Below are 19,809 nucleotides of genomic sequence, written 5' to 3'. Positions count from 1 at the left end.
CTGTATATAAATGTTGCTTTATACTTGACATATCCACTTTTTCGTGAATATTGTTAAGTTGAAGGGAAGGTTGTCCGTAGATGGCTTTCAAAGTAAGGACAATTTGATCAATCCCTTGCAAAGAATAGTTCACCCAAAATACAAAATGACATGTTGGTTTCCTTACCCTGTACGCAGTCTACGGACAAGGTATGACCACAATCCTTGATTCATGATTTGGTTTGTTTACTTGACAACTGCAATATTTTTACAATCTGGCACAAATCCAATGCAAGTCGACGGTACCTGTGTAAGTACATTTTCGCGTCTCGTGTCCAAATGATCTATTTAGTAACTTCATTGAGCTTTTTAGATACTTTAGGATGACTTGGCCATTAAGATAGAAAAATGCTAATATCAAAACCATTGACTTGCGCTGGATTTGTGCCACAGAGGCAAAAAAAGTTAGCATTTGGAAACAGTGACCAGGTAAACTAAACCAAAGCATGGATTGCTGTCATACCTTGTCCGTAGACTGCTCACATGGTAAGGAATCCAATATGTCATTTGGGTGAATTAGCCCTATAAACTAATACAATCAGCTGGAGTGTTTGCAGACAGCTAAAAGGCATCGTTCTTTAATTAAGCAATAAGGCATGAGGGGGTGTGGTATATGGCCAATATACCACGGCTAAGGGCTGTTCTTATGAACGACACAACGCGGCTAGCCTGGACACAGCCCTTAGCCATGGTATAATGGCCATATACCACAAACGCCCAAGGTGCCTTATTGCTATTATAAACTGGTTACCAACATAATTAGAGCAGTAAAAATAAATGTTTTGTCATACCTGTGGCATACGGTCTGATATACCACGGCTGTCAGCCAATTAGCATTCAGGGCTCGAACCACCCAGTTTATAATCCTGATTATATAACGGATGGGTCTAATCCAGAATGCTGATGGGTTAAAACCGCATTCCAGTCGGTGTCTAATCCACAAATTACCACCGGCTAAATCTATGACATTAAAATGCCTATTTACTCTGTTCCATCTGACTGCACAATCCACTGTCTCATCAGTCCAGCCAGGCAAGTGATAAACCTGATCTCCACTATAAAAAGCATCTAGACATTAAATCACATTTCTTTTAGACTAACATTTAGTTTTCAACAGCGGAGGTTTGTATAAACCTTGCTGTCTGTCTTTCCGACATTTGCAACATTGTTTCAATATTAAAATGAGATCTCCAGCTGTTCCATAGTAATGAATGTGTATGGGTCGGGGCAAGACAGATAGGCAGGCAGCGTTTCTAAACCAGTCGAAATCATGAATCAGCTGACATAATTTTTGGTGGATATATACAAAGCAATGTCAATTGAAAAAAGGAAACGAGATGCAGCTAGTTTGCAGTATTTCCAGCTTCAGTTTGAAGTGATTGTATTCGGTGTGTTGTTGGCTAGCTCCTCTGATCAACAGTGTCCCGAAGAGAGAGTAAAATGTAATTGTGAACGCACAATGTCAATGCCATCATTGTAAATAAGAATTTGTTCTTCACTAGCTTGCCTAGTTAAATAAAGGTTGAATAAAAAAATGATATGCCAGGTGAAATCGCGCCACGTTAGCTCATTGTTAAGCATGTATCCAAATAAAGTTCACTAGAAAACAGCTTAAACAAATGCAGCTACTGTTGTTATTCTGGCTGCACTGTTTGATGTGACTGTAAGTTAGCCGTAGCAAGCAAGAGATAAGAATGTTGCCAGCCAATATGGCAATGTAAGATTTAATTTATTAATCATAGGAGTAACGTGTGTGTTTATGTGACCTCAACTCATCAGAGTTCATCTCTTTGATTACTGGCAGAGGAGGGTGAGGGCACGCCTCCTCCTTCCTTGGCGATGCCTGGGGGCATAGGCCGTCCCTGGCCGTCCTGCTTGCTGCTTCGCTGAGTGTTCTGCCGGTCCCAGTCGGTGGTTGTGGCCTCATCGTCCCAGATGGTGGAGGTCTCTGTGTCGCTGAAGTAGCCTGGCTCGCCAGTATAGTGGGTGGGGAAGAGGAGCAGCGGCTCCACAGAGAACGCCAGCAGGTCCCTCTGCTCAAACTGGGCCATGTACTCCTCCCTGAGGGCAAGGAGAGTTGAGGAGAATTAAAAAACAACACATGCCCGGTATGAAAACAAACTCTTCTCCTAGCTCCAAAAGGCCCATTGGAAGATCTGCCTGGAACCACCGCCATATTGATTGCACCGTTTTAATCTCTACCTGGTCTCTTAAGATCAGAAAACACTGGGTTTGCAGGGACAAATGTCACTCAACAAGCATGTGCTTGGTGAATAAGGTGCTTGCGGGAGAGCGATAGAGTGAGAATATGGACACTGCAGTTAAAAGACAAAAGCCTGTCCGACCACTGGAACTCACCGTGGGTGCTTGTTGAACATGACAGGCAGGTACTCATCCACAGGTAGCATCTTGCCCAGGGCCCGGGCTCCCAGGAGCCTCTTGGCCCCCTGCAAGGAGAGGGCGTAACCCAGGGTCCAGTAGGAATAGTCAGGGTGTACCAGGTTACTGACCCCCTCCACCCAGCGCTCCGGCTGCTTCACCTGCAGGCGCTTACGCCCCACATAGCTGAGAGAGAGAGAGGGAGAGAAACGTCAATTTATAAAGCATTCCTAGAAAAAGAAGCCATTTTACACTATTATGCTGCATCCTAAGATCAGACACACGTTGGAATCGTGTCTGTCTGTCTGCCTGTCTATGTTCGAGTGTGTATGCAGCCAATCAGCCCTCACATCAGATCCCAGTCCAGTCCCACTCGGTCCACGTTCTCCATGATGGTCACCAGTCTGCTGCGGAAACGCGGCTCAAACCTCACATCATCCTCCAGCACCAGCACACGCTGCAGTCCCTGTTCCACCACCTAGGGGGAGACATGCACCACAGGACAGCCACTGAGCCAGGGTGTGAATCTCCAAATACTTGATACATTAAAACAAGTGACATTGCTTTCTATCTTATATCTTTACATCTAAAGTAGTTTGAGCACTGTTACATATCATTATCCTTTTACTGCAGTGGGATAAATCAGGGTCACACAGAGTGATTCTTGGTGATCTTAAACAAATCTACTTTGAAACTAAAGTATACACCTCACACACATGGTTATGGGCTTACAAAAAAGAAGACACATGTACCATGTCAGATGTAGAGTTGAAATGTTTTCAGTTTTGAGTTTGTATCCCAATATTACACTTTATATACATCACAGACGACTTAAATGCAACAAAACCGTTTGACATAAAAACAGATTTTTTGGGCCAAAAAATGAAAGGAAAGTTTATTAACTATGAACATTCCACCCATAAGGCCACTAGAGGGCGATCTGGTCATTTGACTGCAGGAAAGGGGTGTACCGTTATCAATAAAAGTGGCAGCTCTAAATATTTATTAGGATTTTTATGCAACGTTTGTGTACCTGATCCATGTATAGTCTAGATGTGTACCTGTTCCATGTATAGACTAGATGTGTACCTGTTTCCATGTATAGTCTAGATGTGTACCTGATCCATGTATAGTCTAGATGTGTACCTGATCCATGTATAGTCTAGATGTGTACCTGTTCCATGTATAGACTAGATGTGTACCTGTTTCCATGTATAGACTAGATGTGTACCTGTTTCCATGTATAGACTAGATGTGTACCTGTTCCATGTATAGACTAGATGTGTACCTGTTTCCATGTATAGACTAGATGTGTACCTGTTTCCAGATATTGTAGTGACTGAGGAAGCAGCCGATCTCCCCTCGCGTCAGCACACGCCCCGAATACGGGTCTTTGTACCCAGGCAACATGTCTATGCCCATCGCTTGCAGCTGGGACGAGTTCAGGGCTCTGAAGAAAATAAAAGATTAATAAAACATAATTAAATGTTCAAACCCAGCCCAGGTGCGTAGGTCTAGATTTTGCACCTGTGCAGTGTTGGCACCCGTTCTTTTTCTGATTCAATTCAGAACGGTAGAACAAAAGATCAAAGGAAAATGAAGACACTGATAATACATCAAAGCTTCATGTTTGAGGAATCCATGCTCACTTTATTACATCTTGTCTTTAACCTTTATTTAATTAGACAAGTCAGTTAAAAACAAATTCTTATTTACAATGACGGCCTACCCCGGGCCAAACCCGGACAACGCTGGGCCAATTGTGCGCCGCCCTATGGTACTCCCAATGACGGCCGGTTGTGATACAGCCTGGAATCTAACCAGTGTCTGTAGTGACGCCTCTAGCACTGAGATGCAGTGCCTTAGACCGCTGCGCCACTCAGGAGCCTGAGTGGAACCACAGTGGAGAGGAGTGAGGATTCAGTATGGATAGCAGGCAATGTATTTTATTTCCGTCTGAAATAACAGGTGCAGACGCTTATGTAAAGTGCTTTTGGATTGTTGTGTCGTACTTGCCATCCACCGCCTCTGTCAGTGTGATATCAATGCCCAGAACGGCAAGGGTGCTCAGCATTCGATCCCGCCGGTCAATGCGACGTTTCAGATTAATCAGAAAGATCTAGAATGAAGGCGGGGAGAACAGGTCACTAAAATCCAACTGTTCCATCCATAATCACCTTTCTTATGATTTGTATGAAATAGATGTTTCTGTGATTTCTTTCAAACAATGACCGTGGATGACTAAATATATACCATAGTGTAGATATACAGTAGTGTAGATATACTGTAAGTACATTCTCAGTACCTCATCAAATCCCATCTTTTCCAGAGGTTTAGCTGTATGGTGCATGTATTTGGACGGCTTCATGAGGTAATCGACTGAAGAAAAATACCTGTATTAGACTCTTATTACCAGATAAAAGATAAAAGCAGATCACACTGTGTTAAGACATTTGCCATCTATGATTTGTAAGGGAATTCGTCAGTCTCTCATTAATGACCAGTTTAGGGATTCTCTGAAGAGACGGAGAGAGACGGAGAAGCAGAAGAGATAACAGAAGAGTGAGAATTCTGACACGGCTGTGAAAGTGAAAGTCAAACGGCATCACAGAGACTGGTCTGTAGGAGAGGGGAGATACGTTAAAATATAGTGAGGGTAGTGTGTTTGTGTGTGTGTGTGTGTGTGTGTGTGTGTGGGCGTGAGTGTGTGGGTGACGTGAGTGTGTGTGTGTGTGTGTGTGTGTGTGTGTGTGTGGGTGGGCGTGAGTGAGTGTGTGGGTGGGCGTGAGTGTGTGTGTGTGTGTGTGTGTGTGTGTGTGTGTGTGTGTGTGTGGGTGGGCGTGAGTGTGTGTGTGGGTGTGTGTGCATCAGAGTACTCACTCAGAGCCTCGGTCATGGTGTGGCTAAAGCTCTCCACCTCCTCCTCCAGACTTTGCTCTTGCTTCAGAGGCAGTGGCAAATACCCATAATGCTCTCTATTACATATGTACATCTGCACATCTGTATGGAGTCACAGGTTTGTGACTAATTAGACACATAAAACATAATACATATAAATAATAATTGAGTGTTTGTTTGAGCCTGCCTGGAGTGCCACATAGCCCGGCTATTCCACTGGTTCCACTGCGCCAGATAAGCTCAATCAAGCGCAACTAAAGTATTTGAAAGAAAACAATGACTATTTGAACTAAGATATGACACACATTCAATACACAGTAAGGAAACTGAGCATTTTAACACAATTCATTATGACTCTATGACTGACCTGCCCGCCGCGCGGAAAAGGCGAAGACCATGATGTCATCCAGGGGGAAGGTGTAATCGTGGTGTGGAGGGTGGAAGGCCAGCGCCCGGGTGGCGCTCCGCCTCAGGTCCACCATGAAGGTAGAGTGCACCATGGGAACGGCGAAACAGCCCTGGCGTTTCCAGTTCCTGATGGGGATGTACTCAGGGGTGCGCTTGTAGTAACCCTAAGAGGGCAGGAAGAGACACAGTGGATCAGAGAAACTTAAATAGAATCCCTAGGGACAATCCGGCCCATCGTTACATTTTCTGTGGCCCCTTGACATAAATGCATTTTAATGAATAAAAAAATTCCAATGGTATGCTCCCCGGAAATGTGAATAATTTAAATCTTCAAATACAATGGTGAGCGAACACAAAAGCAAGGTGGTATAATACAATGAATAAACAAAAGAAAACACATTTAATGAGCATTAAATGTATAAATCATCATGGGTTACAAAGATTCTTGATATCTACACTCAGTGGCCAGTTTATTAGATACACCCATCTAGTACCGGGTCGGACCCCCCCTTTGCCCCCAGAACATTCTGAATTCTCTGGGGTATGGAAACATTTCTCAATTGGTATCAAGGGACCTAACGTGTGCCAGGAAAATATTCCCCACACCATTACACCACTGCCACCAGTCTGTAAGGTTGACACCAGGCAGAATGGGCCATGGACTCATGCTGCTTACGCTAAATCCTGACTCTGCTATCAGTACGACGCAACAGGAACCGGGATTCGTCGGACCAGGCAATGTTTTTCCACTCGTCAATTGCCCAGTGTTGGTGATCACACATCCACTTGAGCCACTTCTTCTTATTTTTAGCTGATAGGAGTGTAACCCGGTGTGGTCGTCTGCTGCAATAGCCCATCCATGACAAGTACAGCCGAGTTGTGTGTTCTGAGATATCGTTCTGCACACCACTGTTGTATTGAGCCGTTATTTGCCTGTTTGTGGCCCACCTGTTAGCTTGCACGATTCTTGCTGTTCTCCTTCCACCTCTCACCAACAAGCTGTTTTCACCCACAGGACTGCCGCTTACTGGATTTTTTTTGTTTGTTTCACCGTTCTCTGTAAACCCTAGACACTGTTGTGCGTGTTAACCCCAGGAGGGGGTTCTGAGATACTGGAATCGCCTGGTACTGACGATCATACCACGCTCAAAGTCACTTAGGTCACTTGTTTTGCCTTCTAACGTTCAACCAAACAGTCTCTAAATGCCTCGATGCCCGTCTGCCTGTTTATATAGCAAACCATGGCCACGTGACTCACTGTCTGTAGGAACAATCCATTTTCGTGAACGGGGTGGTGTACCTAATAAACTGGCCACTGAGTGTATCTCTAAAAAAAAATGACATACTCGCTAATTTAATTGACTATCAATGCCATATAAAACTGACAAACCAGAAGAAGAAAAAATGGTAAAGGACAGAAGAGCCAATCATACAGTCATATATCACTAAGGGAAAGTGGCTAGGGGAGTGGTGATGCGAAGATCACAGAAGGCCAATCATGCAGTCATATATCACTAAGGGAAAGTGGCTAGGGGAGTGGTGATGCGAAGATCACAGAAGGCCAATCATGCAGTCATATATCACTAAGGGAAAGTGGCTAGGGGAGTAGTAATGAGAAGATGACAGAAGGGAGGGAGGGCGGGAGGCAGGCAGGCAGGCAGGCAGGCAGGCAGGCAGGCAGGCAGACAGACAAGTGTTATGCTTCAGATTGAATAAACATTTGGATGGCAGCTAAACAATAAAGTTGTCTTCTGAGAATGGGTCTAGTTGTGGGCCAGAAAAAGTTGGAGAGATTGTGACAGAGATTAATGAAGTGTGTACCTGTGGGGTCACACCACACAAGAAATTGGAGAGATTGTGACAGAGATTAATGAAGGGTGTACCTGTGGGGTCACACCACACAAGAAGTTGGAGAGATTGTGACAGAGATTAATGAAGGGTGTACCTGTGGGGTCACACCACACAAGAAGTTGGAGAGATTGTGACAGAGATTAATGAAGGGTGTACCTGTGGGGTCACACCACACCAGAAGTTGGAGAGATTGTGACAGAGATTAATGAAGAGTGTACCTGTGGGGTCACACCACACCAGAAGTTGGAGAGATTGTGACAGAGATTAATGAAGGGTGTACCTGTGGGGTCACACCACACAAGAAGTTGGAGAGATTGTGACAGAGATTAATGAAGGGTGTACCTGTGGGGTCACACCACACCAGAAGTTGGAGTAGAGGACGCGGGACTCCAACATGGGCGCTACCACCGTTAAATTCTCTGCTATCATCTCAGTCAGCACCCGCCGGTTGGTCAGCAAGTTGTCAGTGTCCACAAACTGATTGAAGAAGGAATCATCTCAGTGGAAATTCTGGGTTTCTGCGGGCTGGCTCAAGTAAAGTGAGGGGGATTCACAATTGGCTATTTGTGGTCCTTTCGACCAGTTACAGCTTTAAAAAAATGAAGGTGTCGTTACTGTAACAGTAAACAGTGCCTAAAACAAAACAGTTTGCCATCTCAAAATGTGATGCCTCTGTGCCTAATGACACCTACTACTGAGTGTTGTTGTCCCACTGTGTTGAGTTGTGGGTGACCTCACCAGTATGTAATCAGCCCAGAGAGCCCTGGCTGAACTAAGAGCAGCCTGTTTTAGCTTCATCACGTGGGTGAACCGAGAGTTAGGCCAGTGCTTCGGCCCTAACTCACCCACATGCGAGCTAGGGGAGAGGGAAGGAGAGAAATGAGTGGAGAGGTCTTTATTCTTGACATTTGTTGACATAGATATTGAATGACAAGAGTGCACAGTGTCATTGATAGTTATGAACACCCCAGCTTCACAGGGAAAGGTGGGTCGTCTGAGAAGAAGACATGTAAAAGTGAATGTGGAGAAAAATGGAAGGATGTATTTCAGTGTGTGCTCACCTTGGTCCTTCCATGGGTGTCCACTTCACAGAGTGATACTGGCTCTGCACCCCTCTGATCCACTCCTGCAGCATGGCTGTGGTGTTGTCCACACTGTGGTCTGCAGCAGCACTGGAACAAAGTGGCTAGAGCATCAGCCCACTAGAGCTACTGGCTGGATCAGATAGCTCAGTTGGTTGGAGCATAGTGCTTTCCACACCATGGTTTTAAATTTGATTCCCATATGAGCCTGGGACCGGGTTTCCCAGACACAGATTAAACCTAGATTTAAGCATGATGAACGGAGATTCAGGACACCAGATTTCTACATAGCATGTCATTTGATGTAAGTGTCTTCAGATAAAAACATCTTACAGTATTATATCAGCATAGACTTCTTTATTATTTCTGTCTCTCTCTCTCTCTCTCTCTCTCTCTCTCCCTCTCCTCTCCCCCTCTATCTCTCTCTCTCCCTCTCTCTCTCTCTCTCTCTCTCCCTATCTCTCTCTCTCTCTCCCTCTCTCTCTCTCTCTCTCTCTCTCTCTCTCTCTCTCTCTCTCTCTCTCTCTCTCTGCCTGGTCGCTGTCATTTACCAGTGCTGTGCCACTCCACTTCACATCTCACCCTCTCTCTCTGCTCCCAGACCACTATTTACTCTTCTCACATTCATCTCATATTCATCTCTGAGTATTTCGGTAGAGAGGTTGAACTCAGGCCACTTAATCCACTGACAGCAACTGGTTTTTAATAGGTTTTGCCCAATGAAAGTGCCCTCCATTCAGGGATTGATACATATTTGATTCATTTTTTATGGTAAAATGCAGTTATAATTATCCCATAGGGCTGGGAGATACTGTAAATAATCTATTGAACTCCACCTCAGTAACATCCTTAGTGGAACTGAGGAATTTTTACAATTCAAAACAAAAATCTGATGCTCTTTACACAAAATCACCCAATATTCCCAAAAGGAAAGCATGGGGTGTCTTCTGGAATTGGTGGGCAACAATGTGACAATACATGACTGCTTTAGTTTACATCACTCAGTGAGCTAATCATACTCTGACTAACCATGGATATGATAAATAATTTAAATAATTGTATTTATTTCAAAGGTTAAAATATCTAAAAGTAAGAAACAATGTGGAACAAAATATTAAATTTAACATGTTTTACCAGATGGCGATACGATCCTTAGGATATTCCAGCCTGTCGATGCACCCCAAGAAGTAGGGAAGACTGTGCTCCGCATTGCGCGCAAGAATACTGAGCAATACTTTGGGCTTCAGCAACAAAGACTCGGGAAGGACAGGTTCCACGGGTTCAGTTATCAAGTCTTCTGTACAGGTGTTGTATGGGAGTATCCCGATCAAAATCAAGAAAAGCAATCCGAAACCCACAATTTCAAACGGCATTATTTCCTTAGGGGGTGCTCTATCTCCCTCCTGAACTACATGTACTGCAGCTGAGAATGGGTGAATGGTGCAAGTCGAGTATGTGGCACTGATCTGGTAGGTGAGATGCAGACAGTGTGAAGACAACCGGTGAACGGCTGGTAAGCCGACTATCTATCCACCCATATGTTTTATTATTTATGTTTTCTGGGGGGTTTCCTTGCGGTGTAGGACTACCAATTTAGACCTATCCCAGCTAAATACAAACGTTCCCACAACTTTAGAGAATGTTCCCTTAAGAGACTCATTATGTTATTACCTAACGTTTTCATAGGAACATTCCCAGTGATGTGCAAGGACCGTTTCCAAGAGACCATTTCCTCAATGTCAAATAGAATTTACCTAGAACGTAGTTACCATGTTCTCAGAATATAAGATATTAATGTTCTAGACATGTTTCATAGGAACATTGCAAGAACATTCCCGTGTTCATGATGTTGAAAAAGTAGAATGTTCAGTTATGGCCCTCTGGAGGTTTGTCTAGTTCACAGCTTGTTCTTGCAATGTCCCTAAATACATTTTTACAATGTCTTCTGATGGTCCCAAAGAAACATTCTTGCCCCCCCAAAAAAACATATCTTTACATGCCACCCCTTATTACTGTTGCCAAGCCAATCAAGGCCCCGATTGATGAACCACTGATCCACCCAGAGAACACACTTTGACGTACATGATTACAGTAATTATTATTCAACATGTCCTCACCTGGGTTTTGAACTCAGAACCTCTGGGTTCACAGCATTCCGATCTTCCTGCTACACCAAAATGTCTGTGTCAGTTATCAGTTAATCTCACTATTATCTAATTGATTGCATATACTTTATTTCAGCAATTTTTGGATTTTCTGTATAGATGTCTAACGTTGGTGGGGTATTGTAATAGGGGATTTTATGGTTTTCTGTACAGTTGTAAAAGAGAAGAGCATTATCAATCATAAATCAAGTTTAATAACAAGTTGCAAAAGGGAGACATCACCGGCACAGAAGCAGAGAAAATGTCTAACAGTCCTTCTCTGAGAAGGCACTTTATATTTTAATCAGACAGTAACAAATGTTCTGTAAACACCAACTCGAGAGGCTGGGAGGAAGACACAACATCAGCGGCTACAGATTCACAGTGTCACAATATCAGTGTGCCCTTGGCTCAGTGTCAAACTTTAACCACATCACTGGTATTTGATACTGGCAGTTTAATTAACAGGTCAAATGTACCAACATCCGTACTTAGTTACAGAACATCAAATACAGGAGAGGAATTAATCAAACAAAATTCAAACAAACATTCCCCATTACAGGCTTATTAGTATGTTTTAAAGGGATAGTTCACTGATTACAAAATTACACATTGTTTTCCTTACCCTGTAAGCAGTCTATGGACAAGCTATGACAGCAATCCATCCTTTGGTTTAGTGTCCCTGACACTGTTTCCACATGCTAACTTTTTAGCATGTGTGGCACAAATTCCATTCAAGTCATGGGACTGATATGAGCTTTTTTCGCTCATAATGTCCAAATCATCCGAAAGTATCTCAAATTGATTGTGAAGGTCAACAAAGTCACTTATAGGTGATTTTAACGATTCCCTTTATCTCCCCTGGAGAGTTGCCAGTGAGCTCTGTGGGCCCTCGGGATGGCACATTTCTAGCTGTGAACAATGATACAACAAGTAATCTGAGGTACTGACCACCAGAAACACTTTGTTCCTTGGAGAGGAGTCCTCCACCAGCCTCTCTACTGCTACAGGTGGGAGGAAGAAGACTGGAGGAACCGGCTGCTTCCATGGACTCTGGAGAGCACTGAGAGGAGCAGAGGAAAGGAGAAGGAGCCTGTAAGCATTACTAGTCACTATTGTACTGTTATTCTGTATTTCAGTTCACTAATATCGTAGCAAGACATTCTGTCAACACAGTTGTAAATAACTGTTTTTTCCCCCTTATTTTTTTGTCTTTATTTTTCAGGCTCACTGAGTTGCTCAGGCAGATGAAAACCAGATACCCCTTCCAAGCAAAATAGTATTTTTTTTTGTGTGTTGTTAACTTTTTATCATTGTTTTTAACATTGTTTTAAACATTGAGAAAGAATGTTCATTATTTTTTATTTTAATTCACCTTTATTTAACCAGGTAGGCTAGTTGATAACAAGTTCTCATTCACAACTGCGACCTGGCCAAGATAAAGCAAAGCAGTGCAACACAAACAACAACACAGAGTTACTCGGAATAAACAAACATACAGTCAATAATACAACAGAAAAAGTCTATATACAGTGTGTGCAAATGAGGTAGGATAATGGAGGTAAGGCAATAAATTGGCCATAGTGGCGAAATAATGACAATATAGCAATTAAACATGAGTGATAGATGTGCAGAAGATGAGTGTACAAGTAGAGATACTGGGGTGCAAAGGAGCAAAATAAATCAAATAGATAACAATATGGGGATGAGGTAGTTGGATGGGCTATTTACAGATGGGCTATGAACAGGTGCAGTGATCTATGAGCTGCTCTGACAGCTGGTGCTTAAAGCTAGTGAGGGAGATATGAGTCTCCAGCTTCAGTAATTTTTGCAATTCATTCCAGTCATTGGCAGCAGAGAACTGTTGGAAAAGGCGGCCAAACGAGGAATTGGCTTTGGGGGTAACCAGTGAAATATACAGTGCCTTGCGAAAGTATTCGGCCCCCTTGAACTTTGCGACCTTTTGCCACATTTCAGGCTTCAAACATAAAGATATAAACTGTATTTTTTTGTGAAGAATCAACAACAAGTGGGACACAATCATGAAGTGGAACGACATTTATTGGATATTTCAAACTTTTTTAACAAATCAAAAACTGAAAAATTGGGCGTGCAAAATTATTCAGCCCCCTTAAGTTAATACTTTGTAGCGCCACCTTTTGCTGCGATTACAGCTGTAAGTCGCTTGGGGTATGTCTCTATCGGTTTTGCACATCGAGAGACTGAAATGTTTTCCCATTCCTCCTTGCAAAACAGCTCGAGCTCAGTGAGGTTGGATGGAGAGCATTTGTGAACAGCAGTTTTCAGTTCTTTCCACAAATTCTCGATTGGATTCAGGTCTGGACTTTGACTTGGCCATTCTAACACCTGGATATGTTTATTTTTGAACCATTCCATTGTAGATTTTGCTTTATGTTTTGGATCATTGTCTTGTTGGAAGACAAATCTCCGTCCCAGTCTCAGGTCTTTTGCAGACTCCATCAGGTTTTCTTCCAGAATGGTCCTGTATTTGGCTCCATCCATCTTCCCATCAATTTTAACCATATTCCCTGTCCCTGCTGAAGAAAAGCAGGCCCAAACCATGATGCTGCCACCACCATGTTTGACAGTGGGGATGGTGTGTTCAGCTGTGTTGGTTTTACGCCAAACATAACGTTTTGCATTGTTGCCAAAAAGTTCAATTTTGGTTTCATCTGACCAGAGCACCTTCTTCCACATGTTTGGTGTGTCTCCCAGGTGGCTTGTGGCAAACTTTAAACGACACTTTTTATGGATATCTTTAAGAAATGGCTTTCTTCTTGCCACTCTTCCATAAAGGCCAGATTTGTGCAATATACGACTGATTGTTGTCCTATGGACAGAGTCTCCCACCTCAGCTGTAGATCTCTGCAGTTCATCCAGAGTGATCATGGGCCTCTTGGCTGCATCTCTGATCAGTCTTCTCCTTGTATGAGCTGAAAGTTTAGAGGGACGGCCAGGTCTTGGTAGATTTGCAGTGGTCTGATACTCCTTCCATTTCAATATTATCGCTTGCACAGTGCTCCTTGGGATGTTTAAAGCTTGGGAAATCTTTTTGTATCCAAATCCGGCTTTAAACTTCTTCACAGCAGTATCTCGAACCTGCCTGGTGTGTTCCTTGTTCTTCATGATGCTCTCTGCGCTTTTAACGGACCTCTGAGACTATCACAGTGCAGGTGCATTTATACGGAGACTTGATTACACACAGGTGGATTGTATTTATCATCATTAGTCATTTAGGTCAACATTGGATCATTCAGAGATCCTCACTGAACTTCTGGAGAGAGTTTGCTGCACTGAAAGTAAAGGGGCTGAATAATTTTGCACGCCCAATTTTTCAGTTTTTGATTTGTTAAAAAAGTTTGAAATATTCAATAAAAGTCGTTCCACTTCATGATTGTGTCCCACTTGTTGTTGATTCTTCACAAAAAAATACAGTTTTATATCTTTATGTTTGAAGCCTGAAATGTGGCAAAAGGTCGCAAAGTTCAAGGGGGCCGAATACTTTCGCAAGGCACTGTACCTGCTGGAGCGCATGCTACAGGTGGGTGCTGCTATGGTGACCAGTGAGCTGAGATAAGGCGGGGCTTTACCTAGCAAAGACTTACAAATGACCTGGAGCCATTGGGTTTGGCGACAAATATGAAGCGAGGGCCAGCCAACGAGAGCATACAGATCGCAATGGTGGGTGGTATATGGGACTTTGGTGACAAAATGGATGGCACTGTGATAGACTGCATCCAATTTGCTGAGTTGAGTGTTGGAGGCTATTTTGTAAATGACATCGCAGAAGTCAAGGATCGGTAGGATGGTCAGTTTTATGAGGGTATGTTTGGCAGCATGAGTGAAGGAGGCATTGTTGTGAAATAGGAAGCTAATTCTAGATTTAATTTTGGATTGGAGATGCTTAATGTGAGTCTGGAAGGAGAGTTTACTGTCTAACCAGACACCTAGGTATTTGTAGTTGTGTAATTACATTAAATGTGTAATTTCTTTGCAAATGTGTTCTGTTTTTCACTGAAACCACAAGTACTGACTAACTATTAAGTGTAAGCTCACTTACTACAATAAATAAAATTGTTATGTAGAATAGCAATGCAGTTTTTCAGAAAGACGTTACTCTCCCAAGGCATACATTTAACTAAAGAGACTCAGATCTACTGTATGAGAAGAAGCACCTGCCTGTCTGGTGCTGTAGACCAGGTCCATGATTAGGTTGTCCACACTAACCACTTACTGAAGTTTTACACCTAATCAAATATTTTATTTTGTTAGTTTAACTTTTTTTAATTTAAAAAATAAATCAATCATAAATAAAACACATCTCCATATCTAACAAAAGAAAGGGAGTTAGAAGTGCCACGGAACTTGTAATACCGGCAAAAAAAAATCCCCCGGACCGTTTACATTGCAGTACTTTAGCGTCCTAAATGGGAGTGAGGCACTTTCACAGAGTTCACACGTTGTCAGCATCACAGTGTATGTGTGGGATTTAAAGTGATTTACAAAATATAGACGAGGAAATATGTCGGAGTTGACGAAGAAAACAGACGAGGATGTAATTGAGAAACCACTTCCCCCTAACTGGATTTTACAGCATCCAATGGTAAGTGCCAAATGCCATCAACAAACATGTCCTAGCTGACGTTAGTCATGAACAACAACAATAATCGATGCACCAATGTAACGGATGCAGTACTAGCTAACGTTTTAAACTTTTACCCTCATGCTCATAGTACCAACATCTGATGAACCTAGATGTTGGAGACAGTGCTCAAGTCCATGCAGCTTTCTTGGTGTACCTGGATCTAGCTGAAGGTGAGTTAACCATGAATTGGATCGACAATCAACTCTGTTTTTGCACCATCACAAGCTAGCTACTTGACCTTTCAGGCGAGTGCTACCCAAGGGGGCTTTACATCCGGCCCACTTTTGGGTTTTCAGCCGAAGGTATGGAGGACAGCTCAATGTGAGTTTGGAAACATTTGTAACTTTCATACTACCAAGAAATTCACTTTCAAATACAAAATATCCACTTAATGTACGGGGTTTAGCAAAGTTACAGCCGGCTGTAAGTCAGCCTCCAGTCGAGGTATGACACATCCTCTCTCCTTGCGCTCACATTTCCATTGGACCATTCCATATTTCCAGCACGTGTTAAGCCTCGATCACATCGACCGTGTCATTGCGCAAAATAGTATGCAGCAGCATCTGAATGTTTGACTCATACCTTTGATAAATCCAACCTATGCACCACACAGAACGTGCTGCAACTGCCATGCAATTTTGTAAAATTTTATTTAACAAGGCAAATCAGTTAAGAACAAATTCTTATTTACAATGACGGACTACCTAAAGACAAAAGGTCTCCTGTGGGGATGGGATAAAAAATAAATAAAGGCGTGTGTGTATATATATATTATAGTTGAAGTCGGAAGTTTACATACGCTTTAGCCAAATACATTTAAACTACGTTTTTTACCATTTCTGACATTTAATCATAGTAAAAATTCCCTGTTTACTTAGGTCAGTTAGGATCACCACTTTATTTTAAGAATGTGAAATGTCAGAATAATAGTAGAGAATAATTTATTTATTTCAGCTTTTATTTCTTTCATCACATTCCCAGTGGGTCTGAAGTTTACATGCACTCAATTAGTATTTGGTAGCATTGCCTTTAAATTGTTTAACTTGGGTCAAATGTTTCAGGTAGCCTTCCACAAGCTTCCCACAATAAGTTGGGTGAGTTTTGGCCCATTCCTCCCGACAGAGCTGGTGTAACTGAGTCCGGTTTGTTGGCCTCCTTGCTCACACATGCTTTTTCAGTTCTGCCCATAAATGTTCTATATAATTGAGGTCAGGGCTTTGTGATGGTCACTCCAATACCTTGACTTTGTTGTCCTTAAGCCATTTTGCCACAACTTTGGAAGTATGCTCAGGGTCATTGTCCAATTGGAAGACCCATTTGCGACCAAGCTTTAACTTCCTGACTGAAGTCTTGAGATGTTGCTTCAATAATCCACATCATTTTCCTTCCTCATGGTGCCGTCTATTTTGTGAAGTGCACCAGTCCCTCCTGCAGCAAAGCACCCCACAACATGATGCTGCCACCCCTGTACTTCACAGTTGGGATGGTGTTCTTCAGCTTGCAAGCCTCCCCGTTTCCTCCAAACATAACAATGGTCATTATTGCCAAACGGTTTGTTTCATCAGACCAGAGTACATTCTCCAAAAAGTATGATCTGTGTCCCCATGTGCAGTTACAACCCGTAGTCTTTTTTTATGGCAGTTTTGGAGCAGTGGCTTCTTTCTTGCTGAGCGGCCTTTCAAGTTATGCCGATATAAGACTCGTGGATGTAAATACTTTTGTACCTGTTTCCTCCAGCATCTTCAAGATCCTTTGCTGTTCTTCTGGGATTGATTTGCACTTTTTGCACCAAAGTACGTTCATCTCCAGGAGACAGAACGTGTCTTCTTCCTGAGCGGTATGACAGCTGTGTGGTCCCGTGGTGTTTATACTTGCGTACTATTGTTTGTACAGATGAACGTGGTACCTTCAGGCAATTTGAAATTGCTCTTGATTTTTACTTTAGATGTTCCCATGTCAAGCAGAGGCACTGAGTTTGAAGGTAGGCCTTGAAATACATCCACAGGTACACCTCCAGTTGACTCAAATGATGTCAATTAGCCTATCAGAAGTTTCCATGACATTTTCTGGAATTTTCCAAGCTGTGTAAAGGCACAGTCAACCTAGTGTATGTAAACGTCTGACCCACTGGAATTGTGATACAGTGAGTTAGAAGTTAAATAATCTGTCTGTAAACAATTGTTGGAAAAATGACGTGTCATGCACAAAGTAGATGTCCTAACCGACTTGTTAAAACTATAGTTTAAAAATACATTTGTGGAGTGGTTGAAAAATGTTTACATTTTGCATTTAAAAAAAATAAATTCTTAGTTCCAAAACCATATTGCGGGTGAGGTATATTTGCGTTTTGACAGAGCATTTGGGCAACGTCGGGGCATTTCCCTCACAAGGCAAAAGGGGACATGCAAGGGCTAGTGCTACAGATGATATCAGTTGGATAAACCTACATAAAATGTAAACTAAGTACTTTGCAATGAAAACCTATTATTAGCCAGGTGTACCTAGTGTAAAGCAAGTTACTTATCATGTTCCTGATTGTGCCCACATTAGCTAGCTAGCCTGCAAGTCATCTCTGTCCTTTCCATTACAGTGCGTCAGTGGAAGGAGGTGAGTGGAGTGGGGTGCTCTGAGCTGCGACTGGTGTTGCTGGAGGGAAGGGAGAAGGAAGGAGAGCCCACTCAGATGGTGCTCCCACTACCTGTACACAGAGGCCTGAGCCACAGAAGGTGAGATAAGACTGGGCCTCTTTATCGAATACCCACTCCGCTATAAGACCTCCAAATGCAGGGAACATAAAGGAATGAGTTAATGTACAGAAATAAGACTGATGCTATGCTACAGGGTTGCAGTCAATTCCATTTCAATTCTAGTCAGTTCAGGAAGTACCCAACTTTTCAATGAGGAACATTTGGAATAGGAATTTGTTGACTGTCATTGAAATGGAATTGACCCAATGTTAGATTACGCCACGAATCAACATTTTGCAACACTTTCGGAACACCAGCGGATAAAGAATGCAGCCGCCCCCAAAGAATGTAGGCGAACTGGAACTGGAGTGTGATTACTGTGTATATTCTTCAATGTAAGATCATTTCTTTATACATATCTATGATTTGGTCCATCTCTGACCTCTTCTCCTCCCTCTCCTAGTGTGCGGTCAGTGCTGGCCAGAGGCTCGCCCATGCTCCTGTGTGTGGTGGCATCTGACTCCAGCCTTGTCTACCAGAGGATGTGTGATGGCCTGCTGACCCCTGACCCCCCCGTGGGCATCCAGGACCAGGGCCGCCGGCAACACCGCAAAAGACGCCAGCAACATTGACCCGCAGCAGAACCACAGTGACCGTTGGCAGACCGCTATGGTCTGGTAATGAACTCTGCAGTGACCAGGAGAGAACCACAGACTGAATGGCAGGCGGTTGTGGTCTCGTAATGATGAACCAAAGTGCCAGTGTTTTCCTTAAATTTGGCAGGGCGTGCCTAGCTTCATTGCTCCGTTTCTGAACTGTTTTTGAGACCCTGGGCATAGCGACTTTCTTAAGGCTCAACAGCTAGCCTACATAAAGTATGACAGACCCTGAGAGACTGCGTCAAGAGAAATTTGACAAATATTACAACGGCCATAACTGCCTTTAAAAGGTGCCACAGTCTCTGTGGGCCAGAGGGTTCGTGTTATAGCTTCTCGGACAATTGACAGACAATCAATCAGACACTGGATTGCAGTTGGACATAAAATTGCCAGAGGATACATAAGTTGTATTGAATTAAATCTCCATACAGTACATCCATGAAGCAATACATGCTTATGTAGCAGACTGCCATATCCACAGACACCACTTGAACTGGTTATAGTTACTGTAACACTGTTTTGTTTTGTGCCGACTCCATACCCATTTACTTTCAGTGCAGTTGTGAGTTTTAAACTGTAGAGGGCATGAAAACTACCATGGATGCCTCAATGATATTGCTAGACCATCATTTGACATTGACAGATAGACAACAGTAAACACAATGATGGGTGTGCCTGTGCATTACGAGGTATTAGTAACACCACAAGGACCATATGAGAAACCATTTTGTTTGACAAATGATATTACAGTGACCTGAAAACACGTTATTTTACTAGAAAAACTCTTAATTGAACATTAAAAAACGAACAAGCAAAAATGAGCATGACGACAAATGCAAAGAGCACTACATAATCTGACTATGCTCCTTATACAGTATACTGTCTTTAGATTGAACACTGATGTGGTCTTATTAACAGGTAAGAACATACTGACAAAGAGCACTACATAATCTGACTATGCTCCTTATACAGTATACTGTCTTTAGATTGAACACT

At 42.8% G+C, this 19,809-nt stretch overlaps 2 protein-coding genes across 2 annotated transcripts; one reads left to right on the top strand and one right to left on the bottom strand.

Moving 5' to 3' along the window:
• Positions 1–851: 851 nt before the first annotated feature.
• si:ch211-13f8.2 (procollagen galactosyltransferase 2) lies at positions 852–10,157 on the bottom strand. The gene is made up of 12 exons (XM_036966025.1): positions 9,792–10,157; positions 8,637–8,747; positions 8,314–8,431; positions 7,918–8,052; positions 5,684–5,888; positions 5,299–5,418; positions 4,724–4,797; positions 4,431–4,537; positions 3,736–3,868; positions 2,769–2,896; positions 2,398–2,604; positions 852–2,100 (listed from the first exon to the last, which is right to left on the bottom strand). Exons 1-12 carry the CDS (start codon positions 10,028–10,030, stop codon positions 1,815–1,817), a joined length of 1,863 nt encoding a protein of 620 aa, XP_036821920.1. The 5' UTR covers positions 10,031–10,157; the 3' UTR covers positions 852–1,814.
• A 5,058-nt stretch (positions 10,158–15,215) lies between these two features.
• On the top strand, positions 15,216–19,624 carry tsen15 (TSEN15 tRNA splicing endonuclease subunit). Its single transcript, XM_021589921.2, has 4 exons — positions 15,216–15,425; positions 15,556–15,637; positions 18,058–18,193; positions 18,618–19,624. Exons 1-4 carry the CDS (start codon positions 15,345–15,347, stop codon positions 18,784–18,786), a joined length of 468 nt encoding a protein of 155 aa, XP_021445596.1. The 5' UTR covers positions 15,216–15,344; the 3' UTR covers positions 18,787–19,624.
• Positions 19,625–19,809: the final 185 nt, after the last annotated feature.

This window comes from Oncorhynchus mykiss, chromosome 28 (genome assembly GCF_013265735.2).
Source record: "Oncorhynchus mykiss isolate Arlee chromosome 28, USDA_OmykA_1.1, whole genome shotgun sequence".
Classification (NCBI taxonomy): Eukaryota; Metazoa; Chordata; class Actinopteri; order Salmoniformes; family Salmonidae; genus Oncorhynchus; species Oncorhynchus mykiss.
Note: the sequence above shows the minus strand (reverse complement) of the source record. Positions and strands in the feature narration are given on the sequence as shown.